Source organism: Phyllostomus hastatus, unplaced genomic scaffold, assembly GCF_019186645.2.
Source record: "Phyllostomus hastatus isolate PE091 unplaced genomic scaffold, TTU_PhHast_1.1 phas_contig_86, whole genome shotgun sequence".
In the NCBI taxonomy this organism is placed as follows: Eukaryota; Metazoa; Chordata; class Mammalia; order Chiroptera; family Phyllostomidae; genus Phyllostomus; species Phyllostomus hastatus.
The window spans coordinates 32,243,622-32,260,176 of NW_025333977.1; the positions used below are offsets into that span (position 1 = coordinate 32,243,622).

Consider the following 16,555-nt stretch of genomic DNA (forward strand, 5'->3'; position numbering starts at 1 on the left):
TCCTGCTTTCCCTCCTTTCTTTCTTAAACTTAGGTAAACATGGAGAGACTGTTGTAATGACTCCCACTTGCCCATTATCCAGTTTCAGCAGTTACCAGCATTTTGCTAATCTTATTTCTCTTCCTAGAATATTTTAAAGCAGAGATCAGATGTTACATACTTTAATTTGTACTTGACTAACAATCTAGGGTTTAGGATCAAGGTCATGTGCCCCGGACAAATGCTGAGCACAGTGACAGATACTTATCCTTCGGCGCTCTCTCTGTGTCTATTGAGTATCCAGGTAGCTGCATAGATTCCCATTCTTCAGGTAATAGTGAGTGTCGTGGTCAGCAGCAGCAATCGTTTACTGTGTACTCATGTTGGCTTGCATTTTATAAACTTACTCTCTTTTATGCCTCATAATCTTATGAGATAAATATTATTGATGAGATGTCTAAAGCTAAAGCTCAAGTTAAGTTAAATAACTTACCCAGCTACTAACTGAAGAAACAAAACTGGGAAACCAGGTCTGACTGCTTAGAAAAACCTGTATTCTTTCTTTCGTATTACTCTGTGGTTTATATAGGTGATTAGGGACATTTTCTTGATATCGGCCATATTATCCAGGTACATGGCAGGTGTCTTCCTCTACATTCACGTTCCTTGTAAAGAAGCCATGTATAATTTACTAGTTATTTAACTTAAAACTCCCATTTATCAGCTGTATATAGTTGATCATTTTGTTCCATATCTTTAGTAATCCTATTATTTTAATTTAATCCTATTTTTTTGATTTATGAAGATTCTTTAAAAATAAGCCCTGGCTGGTGTGGGTCAGTGGATTGAGTTCCAGCCTATGAACCAACGAGTCGCTGGTTCAATTCCCAGTCAGGGCACATGCCTGGGCTGTGGGCCAGGTCCGCAGTGGTTGGACATGCGAGAGGCAACCACACATTAGTATTTCTCTCCTCTTTCTTCCTCCTTTCCCCTCTAAAAATAAATAAAATCTTTTTTTAAAAAGATTTTAAAATTTCAGTAAAACACAGAGAATAGTACAGTCAATACTAACCCTGAATTAGTGTGTTATATTTAACTTAAATCATTTCTTCTCTAAATAAAACATGACTGATGGCGTTTATTTTGTTCTTTTCAAAAGCAACACTGTCATGAATTTGGATGTGTAGCTTTCCATTCCATACTTTTATTATGTAAACATAGAGCTGTAAGTAACATGTAATGTTTGTGTGTTTGCAGATTTGCATAAAAGATACAGTTGACCCGTGAACGCCATGGTTTTGAATTGCACAGGTCTACTGATATGCAAATTTGTTTCAGTGAATGCCTGTGCTCTTTTCGGTCTGTGGTTGGGCGTCCACAGATGCAGGGGGCTGACTGTGTGCATGAGCTACACCATTTTGTATAGTGGACTCAAGCGCCCGTGGGTTTTGGTATCTGCGGGGGGTCCTGAACCAGTTCCTTGTGGATGCTGCAGGGCATCTGGGGTAGTGAAGTTTTGGGGGAGTTGAGTTACACTTGATTTTTCCAGCTGTGTGTGGGGGGTGAGCACCCCAAATGTTCATGTTCAGGGTTCAACTGTAGTCCTGAAAGTACAATTGCTACAACATGGGTTATGTGAATTTTTAGTTTTATTAGATATCATGATACCTTTTTGGAGTGGCTGTACAAATTTACTTTTCTATAGGCAGTGAACAAAAGCTCCTATTTCTTCATACCCTCTAGCCAGTTCTTAGCGTTATCAGACTTTTACATTTTCCCCCTCGAATCTTACGGGTACAAAGTACTTCCAACTTTATTTTTTTTGCTTTTTTAGGGCCGATCTTTAGCCATTCTCATAAAAACCTTTTCATTTAATTGCTAGTGAGAAGTTCTCTTTATAAAATAAAGACCTGGGGGGTGGAAGATACTGCCCCACTGTGCCGTTAATTACATTGTTCCTTCCAATTGAACATCCTACTATTTGTTCTAAAAGAGCTCTGTAGTAACGTCCAGTCACGATGGCAGCATAAGTGAACAGAGCTTGCCTCCTCGCACAGCCGCATCAAAACTATAACTAAATTACAGGACAACCATCACTCAGAACCATCAGAAATCAAGTTGAATGGAAGTCTGACAACTCCAGAATTAAAGAAACCGCATCCATCCAGGTTGGCAGGAGGAGCGGAGACACAGAACGGGCTGATCCCACACCCACATGTATTGAATAAAAAATTCTGGAGGGATATCTCGGGAGCAAGGAGTCCCAGCCTCAGGGTTCCAGTGCCAGGAAGATAAGTCCCCATAACTTCTGGCTACAAAAACCAGAGTGGGTATTGAGTTGGTAGAAGAAACATGGCCCAGATGAGAAAACAGATCAAAACTCCAGAAAAAGAACAAGCAGTCTATCAGATGCAGAGTTCAAACACTGGTTATGAGTATGCTCAAGGAACTTAGGGACTCAGCAGTATAACAAAAGATTCAGTTAGAAATGAAGAATACACTAATTGAAATAAAGAACAATTTATAGGGGAACAAAGGTAGAGTGGGTGAAGCTGAGTATCAAATCAGTAATTTGGAACATAAGGAAGCAAAAAACAACCAATCAGAATAAGAAGAAGAAAGAACCCCCCCAAAAAAGAGGATGGTATAAGCAGCCTCTGGGACAACTTCAAGAGGTTTAACATCTGCATCATAGAAGAAGAAGAAAAAGAGCAAGAAATTGGAAATTATCTGAAAAAATAGTGGAAGAAAACTTTCCTAATTTGATGAAGGAAATAGACATGCAAGTCCAGGAAGCACAGGGAGTCCCAAACAAGATCAATGCAAAGAGGCCCACTCCAAGACTCATTATAATTAAAATGCCAAAGGTTAAAGATAAAGAGAAGTTCTTAAAAGGAGCAAGAAAAAAGAAGTTAGTTACCTATAGGGGAGTTCCCATAAGACTGTCAGTTGATTTCTCAAAAGAGACCTTGCAGGCTAGAAGGGATTAGCAAGAAATATTCAAAATCATGAAAAGCAGGGACCTACAGCCAAGATTGCTCTACGTAGCAAAGATATTTTGAATTGAAGGGCAGATAAAGGACTTCCTAGACAAGGAAAAACTAAAGGAGTTCATCATCGCCAAACCATTATCATATGAAATGTTAAAGGGACTTACTTATCCCTCAAGTGGTCACATGGATAACAGTAGTCATCCATGCAAAATAATTGTCAGTTTTAGTCCAATGTCAACATGGCAATGCTGTGTGCACCAGATTAATAATCTTTGAAAGCTGTTGCATCACCTCAGTTCTGGCCAAGCGCCTAAGCCATGCAGTTTACCCGGAATTCTGCAACAGAGCGAGTTGGATGACACATGTCATCCATGTGACCTCTCACACTCCATTAGGAAGCACGACCACTGCAAGGTTGAGAAGACCAAAACGATGAACAATAAAATGGCAATAAATACCTGTCAACAACTGAATCTAAGAAACAAACTAAGCAAACAAGAACAGAGACAGAGTCATGGATACAGAGCATTTTGATGGTGGCCAGAGGGGAAGGAAGAGAGGGTGAAGAAGTGAGGGGATTAAGAAGTACAAATAAGCAGTCACAGAATAGCCGTGGAGATGTAAAGTACAGTGTAGGGAATGGAGAAGCCAAAGAACTCATACTCATGACCCATGGACATGAACAAGGTATGGGGATTGCCTGAGGGGGAGCTAAGGGGGATAAATCAGGGCAACTGTAATAGCATAATTAATAAAATACAATTTTTTAAAGAGCTCTATAGTATTTTCTTACTTTTAAAGAGTTCACTTTACAGTGTTTTCAGAATCAGATATTTCTGACTTTCATAATTTAGGTACTGGGGTCTGTCTTTAAAAATTCAGTTAAATATGCCCTGACTGGTTTGGTTTGGTTGGTCATTGTTTGGCAAAGCAAAAGGTTGCCGGTTTGATTCCCAGCCAGGGAACTTGCTTGGGTTGCAGGTTCGGTCCCAGTCTAGGCACATACCAGAGGCTGCCAGTCAGTGTTTTTCTCACATATCAATGTTTCCCTCTTTTTCCCTTCCTTTCCTCCTCTCTAAAAATAAAACCTTTTTTAAAATTCAAGTAAATAGCCTTTTTGTTTACACTTTTTCATTTTTAACCAAATGTCTACCTTTAGGAAAGGAAAGATTAGAAGTACATAGAAAAACATAAGATTTCTTCAGTTAGAAGAGGTAACATGAGTTGCTAGGATTTCTAGAGATGAAGAAATAATCATTTCAGATGGAGATAACCTGGAAGGGATTACAGAAGAGGTGATACTTATTTTTTTAAGATTTTATTCATTTATTTTTAGAGAGAGAAGAGAGGGAGAGAAATATCAATGTGTGGTTGCCTCTTGCGTGCCCACCCACTGGGGACCTGCCCCACAACCCAGGAATGTGCCCTGACTGGGAATCAAACTGGCAACCCTTTGGTTGATGGGCCAGCACTCAATCTACTGAGCCACATGAACCAGGGCTGATATTTAAATTTTTATAGTGGAGTTTAGAGTTTACTAATGAGAATGTTTATTGCACAGTTTTTCATAATGTGAAGTTTAAAATTGCCTAAGTACCTAAGTCATGAAATGTTTACTTACATACATCATGGTATATATATTCTAATATGTTATCATTTGGTCATCTAAAAGTGTTCTGAGAAATAGTAACTGGGAAATGTTGGTGATGTGTAGAATTAAAAGTTAGAAAATCATGTGTGATCCTAATCTTTTTAAATGAATATTGAAAAGAATTGGAAGTAAGGAACAAATTTAAAGGACACGGACAAAAACTAGGGGGGGCAGTAATGGGAGGGAAGTGGGGTGGGTTGGGGGGTTGGGCTGGATTGGGAGTAAAAGGGAGAAAACTACTTGAACAATGATTAAAATAAAAAAAAGAATTGGAAGTAAATTCACTAAAAATATTGAGTTTTTTTTTCTGAATGAGTAGGATTTTTTCTTTACACTTATGTATTTTCTGTAAAAACATGTATTTTTATAATTCAAATAAGTGATAAATAGCTGGGTTGAAGAGAAAAACTATAACCTCTAATGTCCAAATTGTAAGAAATATTGCTGCTGTTCACATTTATCATAATTTGCTTTCCTGCGTTGGATTGGACTCCATTACTAATTCTAGGACTTTGCCCTGTTTGCTAGTACACAGTAACTGTTCTGTTCTCAGCACTCTCAGAAGGACTGTGAGAAGATGCACTGCTAGACTTTCCTCTGTTTTAAACAGGTCGTTGGGGTGCCAGTTGGGTCTGCTTTACCTTCAACAGTGAAACAGGCTGTGGCCATCAGTGGCGGCCAGATCCTTGTAGCCAAGGCCAGCTCTTCCGTCGCCAAAGCAGTTGGTCCAAAGCAAGTTGTGACCCAAGGAGTTGCCAAAGCAATTGTGAGTGGAGGTGGAGGAACCATTGTCGCTCAGCCAGTGCAAGCCTTAACCAAGGCTCAGGTCACTGCTGCTGGCCCTCAGAAGAGTGGACCCCAGGGTTCAGGTAACTAATACTAACTGGGGCCCTTTCAGCAGCACCTGCCCCAATGTTCTTTGCTGGTGATTTCATTTGGTATTTGATTCTGTCTAGGGAAACCTAGTAAGGGTGTGTGTGTGTGTGTGTGTGCGCGTGCGTGCGCGCAGCAGTAACAAAGATGGAGGGTATTTTTTATGATGCTGCATTCAGGTTTGAAAAATAATTCTCATTTGCCCTCACCTCCACTTTGGGTTGTATTCCAGACTTAAGCCTTGTGGCAGTCATTGCAGCATTTTGGGCTACTTGACTAACACATTCTCTGTCACGCAAAAGTGTGAACACCCAAATGTGTTTTAGGCTTTGATGTGTTGTTCCTGTGAAGGCATGAAAAGTATATATAGTAAGACGTTAAATATTTACTAACCTTTGAAGGTCTTGATGAAGCTAAAGAGCTGTTGCAGGGAGATGGAAGGGTGGAAGGTAGGGGTGTACCAAACACAGGCTTCAGAGGCGGAGAACTGCCGGTGACGACAAGGCTCGTTTGTGACACAGAACACGAGTGCTGGAGATGCGCTGGAAGAAGCGATGTTTGCAGTTTAGAGGATCAAGCAAGAGAAGACAGAGAATTAAATGTCTTCTACAGTGCTGTCACTGAGAATGACAGTCTTTAGCACAGAGAGGCTTTGAGTCAGTCTTCAGCAAATGAGGAGAAGTGACTGGGAGCTCAGTAAATATGAGCAAAAAAGAGAGGGAATAGATGGTACAGCCAAGCATAAACCTCAGAGGATCTGGGTTGTTTGTTTTTTGTTTTGTTTTTCCTAGAATGAGGGTTGATAGTGGTCTAAAAGCCAAACTGGAGAGCAAAAAGGCAGCTTTCCTAGTCCTGGCTCTCAGATATTAAGGTAATATAATAAACAGACAGAATAGCCCCTAGCTAAGGGAGCTACTGGAGAAGTGACATCTTCAGAGAATTAACAGGTTTAATTATCACAAAAAGAAATAATGTTCAAGGAGGTTGAGGTTCCAGAGGATGTAAGAACCACAGCAGGAATTCCTGGGGGGCATGGGGAAGAGTTAGGGAGGGAGGGAGGAATGGGACTGGTTCAGCTCAGGGCTGTGAGCCGTGTAGAGAGGGGTAGGGTGGCTGACCACAGAGGTCTGTGCTGCTCGCAGTGGCAGAAGCATACAGTGGTATAAGACGGGATTAGTTCTGATAATGCAGAGAGATGGCGCTCAGTTTTAATCAGTCCCTGATATTTGGGGACAGCTTCCAGGGTTCTCGCTTCCCAAAGTTTTGGTGGTGATGAGGAGGACCACTTTAGCAGGCTGGAGAAGTCGGTGAGGGTCCATTCTCTTGTGGTGACTCATACTGTTCTGTAGGCTTCGTTTCATGGGGATTCGAATCCAAAGAAACTAGAGAATTTGATATGTAAGTCTTTAAGACTCACGTTTACAGGTTCTATAGCCATGTGCATCAGGAAGTAAATTCTCAGGGGTAAGTGAAAGTTCTTTGACATAAGTTAGACTGTGAAAAGATGAACTACAGTTTCATAGCATTTGTGCCAGTTGTTGACTGTAGCATTTTGTAGTTCTTACAGTGAGGGAGGCTAGGAGTTGTTTCTCATCAGTGGATTCATCCCTTACTAGAAATGGACTAAAGGGGTGTTAGACAAAGGGAGAACATTGTGTGTTCATCCACAGGTAGGGTGATTATTTTACCAATTGTCTAAATCACAGCACTTTTGAGAATAACACGAGCCTCTATTAATAACTGAGACAGAGGTGGAAACTGGAATTGTTCTGGGCAAAACAGGACCATGTCAAAATACAAATTAGTCAGTGTTGAAATACAAATATGAATTACTTTATAGCAGACTCCTAGTATATAAATGAGTTTTTAATTAACAAGATATTTAAGAATATCCAGCTTTAAAGCATTCTGTGTCTGAGAAATGAACTTTGGAGTTTGCTGTCTGTTCATGTGTGTTTTTGTTTTTGTTTTGGGCAGAGCCAGCTGAGATGTTAGTATTTTTAAATAATTATTACTCTGTTTTAATTATAGAGATAACATTGCCTTCACTTCCATTTTATCTTAGTGTCTTTCCTCTTTTTTTTTTTTTTTCCTTTTTACCATTTTAGTGATGGCAACATTGCAGCTACCAGCCACTAATTTGGCCAACTTGGCAAATTTGCCACCTGGCACAAAACTCTACCTCACAACGAACAGCAAGAATCCTTCAGGAAAAGGAAAACTGTTGCTGATCCCTCAAGGAGCCATCCTGCGAGCCACCAATAACGCGAGTTAGTTCATCATTAAGTCATCTGGTTCTTGGGTCTCTGGGTGTGTTCATCTCATTCAACTGAGGGGCAGTTCTCACCTGTTCCTGGAAGCATTTCCACAACTCTGCTTGGTGGCATAATGGTAGTATTAGCCCGAATGCACTTAAAACATATGCGTAATTGAACTAGAGTTGGCTTTAAATAACCATAGTCTTAGAGGTGTAGCGCTGTAATTTTGGGCTTACCTACTGAAAGTTCACGATCAGGAAGGAGCTGCGCTGAGGCGATGTGGCTGTTGAGGCGGTCCTGGGAGCCAGCCATCCGAGTGAACTGTGAAAGAGGAGGAGATCTTTCCTCCACTGGGAACTGCAACTGGTGACATCTGGGAAGAAGTTCTGTCCCCTTCCAGAAGCTGGAACCTGTTTTCATGTGGAAGGACATAAGAATAGGACTGGAATCAAGTGTCCCTGCCTGCCATTGTTTAGACATTCTTAGGTTTGCTAGGTTTGGAGATGGAAAGAGAAATACGGGCTCAACCTAAATACATGTCTTAAAGCCCCAATTAAATTAAGCGATTATCTAGATATATAAACTTTTGCTTTGCCGTACAGAGAAAAATAGGTAGTGTTGAAAAGGAATTATTGCCTTCTGAATCAGAAATACAATTGGTACAGTGGTCAAGTTCATTAGAAATTAGCCACTTGTGCCAAAATGCAGTGTGTAAGCTAATCGCCATTTTGTTTATTGCCTCTAATGGGTGATTTCCACTTTCTCACCCTGGTATTTTTACCTCATACTTAAACAGTGATATATTGAAAACTTAAATGTGTAAGAAAAGGACAGTGTAAGTATTCCAAAATTCATCAGAGAGCTGTTTATAATTTAGTTGATGTGTGTCACCAAAAGGAAAGTAAAAAGGGTCCAGAGGGCTCTGAAGTGGAATTTGAAGAATAAAAAATAATAGCACACTGGAGTCGTCATAAATACAAGGGAAGTCTCAATTTTTCCCAGCGGTGAGGGGAGACAGAAAAGGGAGAATACTGTAAAATTACACTAAATTCCAGCAGTTTCACTAAATTGAATCAGACACCAAAAAGTTTAGAAGCACATCTATAACCACACTGAAATGTTGACTAAAACCAACATTGGGTTAGAAAGTGTCAGCATCAGACTTTTCTCGATCTTCCACAGCTAAGTCAAAACAGTCGTCAAAGGTAAGTTCTTCATTGTCCTCAAAGCTGAACTAGTCAACTGTCATTCAGTTGAAGGTAAATAGACGTCACTCTTCAACTCTAGGAAGTCCTCACTGTTGTCAGAGAAAGGAGAAAAATAGGAAAGGGAAGGAACTGGGCTGTAAAGATCTCTGTGGGCTCACCTGTGTCTCCGGTAAGCTTCGTGATACTTTTTACGATGTTGCTGCCATTCATTGTATTTGCAGACCTACAGTCTGGCTCAGCTGCCAGTGGAGGTGGTGCTGGTGCAGGAGGAGCAGGTGGCGGCAGTGCAGGTGGCAGCAGCGCAGGAGGAGGAGCAGCGGGAGGGACCCAAAGCCCCGCCGGGCCTGGAGGGATAGCTCAGCACTTGACGTACACGTCTTACATCCTCAAGCAAACACCTCAGGTCTGGTCCTTGTGACTGGTATCTTTTCATTGTTATTAACTGCCTTTAATTGTAGTGGATTTACCATTACAGATCTGGGATCAGGAGTCAAGTACTGACATTTTAGCCATGTTATAAATCTGTATTATTTTGGGTTTGTTTTATTTTGAGAGAAGAGGAAGTAGAGATTCAGAAAGACTAAAGTAACTTATTGAAGGCCTGTCTGCGAAGCCAGTGGTTACCTTTGGATTTAAACGGAGGTCGTTCTTATTCAGAGAAAGATTTTTCACTATGCTGTTGCTGCCCAGATCATTAATACTGTTTATTACCTCAGCATAGGTAATAAACAGTATTAATGTACAATTGAGCCCTGGCTGGTATGGCTCAATAGATTGAATGCCAGCCTGCAAACCAAAGGGTTGCCAGTTCAATTCCCAGTCAGAGCACAAGCCTGGGTTGCAGGCTAAGTCCCCGGTGGGGCACACATGAGAGGCAACCACACATTAATGTTTCTCTCCCTTTCTTTCTCTCTCCCTTCCCCTCTCTCTAAAGATAAATAAATAAAAACAGACTTGTAAAAAATGTACAGTTGAATATTTTCTCTTAGAAAGGAGAAACCAAAGAGATGCTGTGAGGTGGTAGTATTTGAAGTTAGGTTGGATGCAAGATTAGGAAAAGGTTTCCACCCTCCTTGCTTTGTCACTAAAGTCATGTTTCTCCTCTAAGGAAAGTAATGAATTTTTGCTTCCAGACATTTTTAATTGAGAAGGATGAATAGTAATCAGTCTGAATGATTAAATCTAGCTTTGAGGACTTGGTTGCAAGACTCGAGTTTCTAATGCCTGCTTCGTAACTACTTTGCAAAGTTTGAGAATTGGAGGTAACTGTTGGTACTGACACGAAACACCATTCTTTTCGGTTCTTCTGAGTTGCAGAATAAGAGGAGCGTTGTAGCTTGTAACATGGGACCTTGTGATTTAAAGGATCACAGCAAGTTATTTGAATTCAACCAATTACTGATTAGGTCTTTATTTTTCTAACTTAGGGTACATTTTTAGTTGGCCAGCCATCACCCCAGACATCTGGAAAACAGCTGACCACTGGGTCAGTGGTCCAAGGAACACTGGGAGTCAGCACATCTTCTGCACAAGGTCAGCAAACATTAAAAGTCATCTCTGGACAGAAAACCACTTTGTTTACCCAGGTAAGCACACGTGCACAGACACATAAATATATGGTGATTGTGACATTCACATATTTACAACTTCTTCTTTACAAAAAGAAATTAAGGTTACATAAGAAAATGAACAATAGCCATGGCTGGTGTGGCTCAGTGGATTGAGCGTTGACCTGTGAACCAAGGGGTCACTGGTTTGATTCCCAGTTGGGGCGCATGCCTGGGTTACAGTAGGGGGTACAAGAGGCAACCACACATTGATGATGGTCCCCTCCCTCTCTTTCTCCCTCCCTTCCCCTTTGTCTAAAATAAATACATAAAATCTTTTTTAAAAAGAAAGTGAACAATAAAATAGTATAGAAAAATAAGAATAAACTCTTGAGATTTGGGGAAACAAGTAGAATGAGAAGATAAAAGCCAGAGTGTTATTTAGATATGCAAACAGTAATGTTCTATGTAGTTAATAAATTTGCCAAAGCAAAACAAGAAGTATGCTTAGTTATAAAGTTCATACTATTAGAGAGAAGAAGAAAAAATTTCTTGACATTTCATTCTAAGATTTCTCTGGAGAGACTTCATATAGGAGATTCTGAATAGCGTAGTAGGTGATTTCAGCCACATAATAAGTAAATGCTATATGGAGTTTGATACATATTTCTACAGCATTGTTTTAGTATAGGCTAAATAATAATGATAGGGAATTTTAACTGGCTGAGGAATACCATAATCATTTTAAGATTGTATTTATTTTTAGAGAGAGGGGAAGGGAGAGAAACATGGAATGGTTGCCCCTGAACGGGTCCCAACTAGAGACCAAACCCACAACCCAGGCATGTGCCCTGACTGGGGATTGAGCTGGCAGCCTTTTGCTTTACAGGATGACCCCCAGCCAACTCAGCCACACCAGGCAGGGCCAACAGTGCATTTTCTGTGACTATAGAAACCAGTAGTTCTCAAAGCATAGTATAGATACTGCATGTTTGTCAAATAATTTTTCTACTGAGATGATCATACTGTTTTTCATTTTGGTTTGGTAATATGTTGAGTTATAGTAACTTCTCAAATGTTAAACCAACCCTGCATTCCTGGGATAAACCCCATTTGGTTGTGATATATTATCCTTTTTTTGTAACATACCAAGTTTAAATTGAGAAATTAATTAGAACTCTTGCAAGGGATACTGGCCCGTAGTTTTCCTTGTAGTTCTGGTGTCAAGGTAATGCCGGCCTTGTAAAATCAGTTGGAAACTTCCCTCTTTGGTTGTTTGGGAAGATTTGTATAGAACTGGTATTATTTCTTCCTTACCTGTTTAGTTTACAGCAGTGAAGCTGTAATGGCCTGGAGTTTTCCTAAGTGGGGACATTTTTAACTCTAATTTCAATGTAGTTAATAGATATAGGACTATTCAGTTTATTTTTTCTTGAGGTAGGTTTTGTAGTTTATATCTTTAAAGGAAATTATCCATTTCATCTTTCAAATTTATTGGCATAAAGATGTTCATAATTTTCCCTCATTATCTTTTTAATCTCTGTAGAATCTTTAGTGATGTTCCTGTTTTTTAAGATTTTAATTATTTATTTTTAGAGAGAAAGGAAGGAAGAGAGAAAGAGAGCCAGAGAAACATTGATATGTAAGAGAAAAATTGATTGGTCACCTCTCTCACGCTCCCAACTGGGGACCTGGCCCACAACCCAGGCGTGTGCCCTGACAGGGAATTGAATAGACCACCTCTTGGCTCACTGACTGGCACTCAATCTACTGAGCCACGCCAGCCAGTGCCCTTTTTTTTTTCTTGATCAGTCCACCTAGTTTATCAGTTTTACTGATCTCTTCAAATTACCAGCATTTGGTTCCCTTTGGTCAGATGCTCTTAACTATTTCAAACACATATGAGGCCCCGATATTTTTAGGCAGATCTTTAAAGCCTTCGCTGATTTATTCTTACCTGTTACGCTGCAGCCGGTGCGGTGACTTTCTGTCTGCTCTGCCACAGCTGAGACAATTACTGTTGCCTTTTATTAAGATGTAATTTACAGATTAATGCACAGATCATAAATGTACTGCTCAGTTAGTTTTAACAAATGTATTTTCTCATGAAGCCACTATCCCAGTCAAAAGAGAGAGCGTTACCTTTCCAGTTTTTTCTATCACCATTTTTCTCTTTCAGTCATCATAGATTAGCTTCTGGCTGTCCTTGAATTTCACATCAGTAAAATTATATAGTATGTACTGTGTTATGTCTAGCTTCTCTGATCAATATAACGTTTTTGAGATTTAGCCTTATGTGTATCAGTTGTTTATTTTTTATTCCTGAGTAGTAGTTTGTTGCATGACTTTATTTTCCTATTGGTGGACATTTGGATTATTTCCAGTTTTAGACTTATGGGTGATACTGTTAATGAGCATTCTTGTATAGATCATTTTGTATACTAGAATAGCTAGGTCATAGGCTAAGTATAAGAAATTTTGCAAGAAACTGACATAGTTTTGCAAGTGGTTATATCATTTCATACCTTCATAAGTAATATGGCAGAGTTCCACTTGTTCCTCATCCTCACCACCATGAAAGATCATTGTTCTTTTTAATTTTACTCATTTTGGGGAGTATGAAATGATACCTAATTGTGGTTTTAATTTGCCTAAGACTCCAATGCAAATTATGCCATGGCTGCTACTCCTGGATTCTTCAGTTACTAGCTCTGTGACCCTAGTAAAGTCACCAAGCTTAATCCTTACATCTTTAAAATGGGGTTAAAATCTACCCTATAAAGTTTGTGAAAAGATTAAATGACATAGCTATGTAAAAGTGCTTTCTGCCATTCCTGGCACAGAGTATGCTCTCAGAGACAAATAAATGATAATGCATGTGGAGCACATGAATTTTTGGCACAAAGCAATCATATAGACCAGGGGTCAGCAAACTACACCCAAAGCTTCCTATTTTTATAAATTACATTTTATTCCCGGGCTGATGTGGCTCAGTGGATTGAGTGCCAACCTGCGAACCAAAAGATTTCCATGCCTGGGTTGCAGGCCAGGTCCCCAGTTGGGGGCGTGTGAGAGACAGTCAGTCAGTGTGTCTCTCATGCATTGGTGTTTCTCTCTCTCCCTACCCTCGGTCTAAAAATAAATAAATAAAAATCTTAAATAACATTTTATTTCCACACAGCCACTCTCATTTAATGCTACAGCACCGAAATTGAGGAGTTGTGGCAGAGATTGTATGGCCTGACATGCTTAATCATGCCATTTACATGAAAAGTTTGCTGAACCTTACTTTAAACTATTCAAACTATAATCTGTGGAATGATTCTCCAGTATGAAATTCGAATCCTGTGCTAGCCTAGAGTACCATAAATTTACTCATTTAAATCTGGCCCCCTTGGTTCAGTTTTCATGTTTAAAGATTATATTTAAAAGCACTTTGCCCTAGCTGGTGGGGCTCAGTGGATTGAACGTCAGACTGTGAAGCAAAGGGTCACTGGTTCGAGTCCCATTCAGGGTACTTGCCTGAGTTGTGAGCCAGGTCCCCAGTAGGGGGCATGTAAGAGGCAACCACACATTGATGTTTCTTTCCCTCTCTTCTTCCCTTCCCCTTTCTTTAAAAACAAATAAATAAAATCTTTTTTTAAAAAAGAGTACTTTGGACAGTTATTTTGGTAACCAATGGTCTGGTATTTTGAAGACACTGCTGCCAAATAGTGGCTCGCAATTACATTTATATACTCATTCTACATTAGGGTTAAAGGTAAAAGGTCATAAATTTGAGAATTTTTTGGAAAGGTACACAAACACTCGATATAGTTTTAGCAAGAGTTTCTTGGATATGCTGTAATTCTAGGGGCATGTGTTAGTAAGGAATAAATTGTGCCTGCTACCCAAGGCAACATTATTACTTCAACCCATTTTGTTTCTGCAGGCAGCCCCTGGAGGACAGGCGTCTCTAATGAAAATATCTGATGGCACACTGAAGTCTGTGCCAGCCACCTCGCAACTCTCAAAGCCGGGAACCACAATGCTGAGAGTCGCGGGAGGGGTTATCACAGCTGCTACTTCTCCAGCTGTGGCCCTCTCAGCAAATGGTCCTGCACAGCCGGTGAGAATTAGCGTGACAGTAAAAAATCACCATGAAACACAAAAGTAGTAAAAACATAAGGAAGTTATTCAGCAGGCACACCAGTAGACCATACAGTTCTCTTTTAAAATGAAAATGTAATTTCCATACCCTAAAATTCACCATTTTAAAGTGTACAGTTTAGTGACTTATATTACATTCTCAAGGTTGTGCGACCATCGCCATCTAATTCTAAGATTTTTTTTTTTTTTTAATCATTCTGGGAAAAAATGATCTGTATCCCATAGTGGTCGATGGACATTTGGGTTGTTTGCGCCTTTTGACTACAATGAGTAATGCTGCCGTGAACGCTCTTGACCGTGTTTTTGTGTCATCGTATGTTTCATTTCTCTTGGCTGCATACCTAGTACAAGGACTGCTAGGTCATCCAGTAACTATGTTCACCATTTTGAGGAACTGCCAGGCTGTTTTCTTAAACTGCTGCATCAATTTAGATTCTTACCAGCAATGTATGAAGATTCCAGTTTTTCCATATCCTTGCTGATACTCGTTCTTGTCCATTTTTTAAAACTATAGCCATTCTAGTGGATATGACCTGTCAGTTCATTGTGGTTTTAATTTGCCTTTTCCTAAAGTTAATGAAGATAGAGTATCTTTTCTATTTTATTTATTTTATTTATTTATTTTTTAATTTTAATCGTTGTTCAAGTACAGTTTTCTGTCCTTTACTCCCATCCCAGCCCACCCACCCTTTCTTCCTTCCTTCCTTCCTTCCTTCCTTCCTTCCTTCCTTCCTTCCTTCCTTCCTTCCTTCCTTTCTTTTTTTGATGTGTAGTTTTGGAGAAATATTTATTCAGATCCTTTGTCCATTGTTTAGTTGGGTTATTTATTGTCTTTTCATTACTGATTTGGATAAACAATGTGGTGTAGCCATAAAATTGAGTATTAGCTGGGAAAGGGAAGGAGTGAAGCACTGATAGATGCTACAACACACTCGTGCCTGAAGCTCTTTCCAGCTCTCGCCCTCCCCGGGCCTTGCTGGAAGCAGTCACTTTCCTCTCACGCGATGTGTGGCAGTGCCCTGCACCTCTGCCTAGTAGCCTTCGTCCATCTCTTTCTTGAGGGCTTTTATCTCCGGGCCATGTAGTAGATGTTTATGGAATGGATGTGGCAAACTTTAAAACATTATAGGGAGTTTTTAGTAAAGCTCATTTTACTCTAGTTTATATGCTGAGAGTATATCCTCCCACTTTTTCTGGTGTCAAAGTATCCTTTTTTAAAGGGAGGTAACCCAATGCTACCGCCTCATTTAAAAATTTTCTGGCCCATGAAATCTAAAAGCATAGGATCCACCACACTAAAGAAGCAATCGTTTTAAATAGCGTGACATTTAATAGCCAGGTAGTAATAGCTAGTAGATAATATTTATTATGTATGCTACAGGCAGTCCCTGTTCTCTGCAAGTTACACTGCTTTCTTGTCAACGTCTGTTGTTTCTGTCCCTGTGCATGTGCAGTCCGAAGGAACAGCTCCCAGCTCATCATCAACTGTAGGTTCCATAATGAAAACTTCTGCGCAGCAGCCAGTGTGTGTGAGCCAGGCCACCATGGGGACCTGCAAGGCTGCTGCTCCCTCTGTCATTGGTGCCACGTCCCTCGTGTCCACACCAAACCCCATCTCCGGAAAGGCTACAGTATCAGGTCAGTTGTATTGTAAAGATATTTCCATCTCCCTTCTTTGTGCTAGAATATTTGGAAGGTCTTGAACAATATTTTTATAATAAGTTATTAAAAATAACTTAGCAACATTTTCCAGGTAGCTGCTTTTTAGATAAATTCTTATTTAAAAATCTATGTATAAATTTCTAAGTCTGAGATGGTTTTATAGATTGGGTAATAAGGTTTATTTTTTTTTAATAGTAATTTTTAAGTGATACAATAAAACCGTAGCCACTTGGAG

At 39.9% G+C, this 16,555-nt stretch overlaps 1 protein-coding gene across 4 annotated transcripts in view; it reads left to right on the forward strand.

The window, feature by feature from the left end:
* The window catches only part of YEATS2 (YEATS domain containing 2), an 85,188-nt gene that overhangs the window by 49,083 nt on the left and 19,550 nt on the right, over positions 1-16,555 (forward strand). For all 4 annotated transcript variants that reach the window (XM_045851326.1, XM_045851329.1, XM_045851328.1 and 1 more), the window contains 6 exons: positions 5,234-5,492; positions 7,605-7,766; positions 9,184-9,365; positions 10,390-10,548; positions 14,441-14,617; positions 16,113-16,296. In XM_045851326.1, the coding sequence (XP_045707282.1) occupies positions 5,234-5,492; positions 7,605-7,766; positions 9,184-9,365; positions 10,390-10,548; positions 14,441-14,617; positions 16,113-16,296 (1,123 nt within the window). The remainder of the gene's footprint in view (positions 1-5,233; positions 5,493-7,604; positions 7,767-9,183; positions 9,366-10,389; positions 10,549-14,440; positions 14,618-16,112; positions 16,297-16,555) is intronic.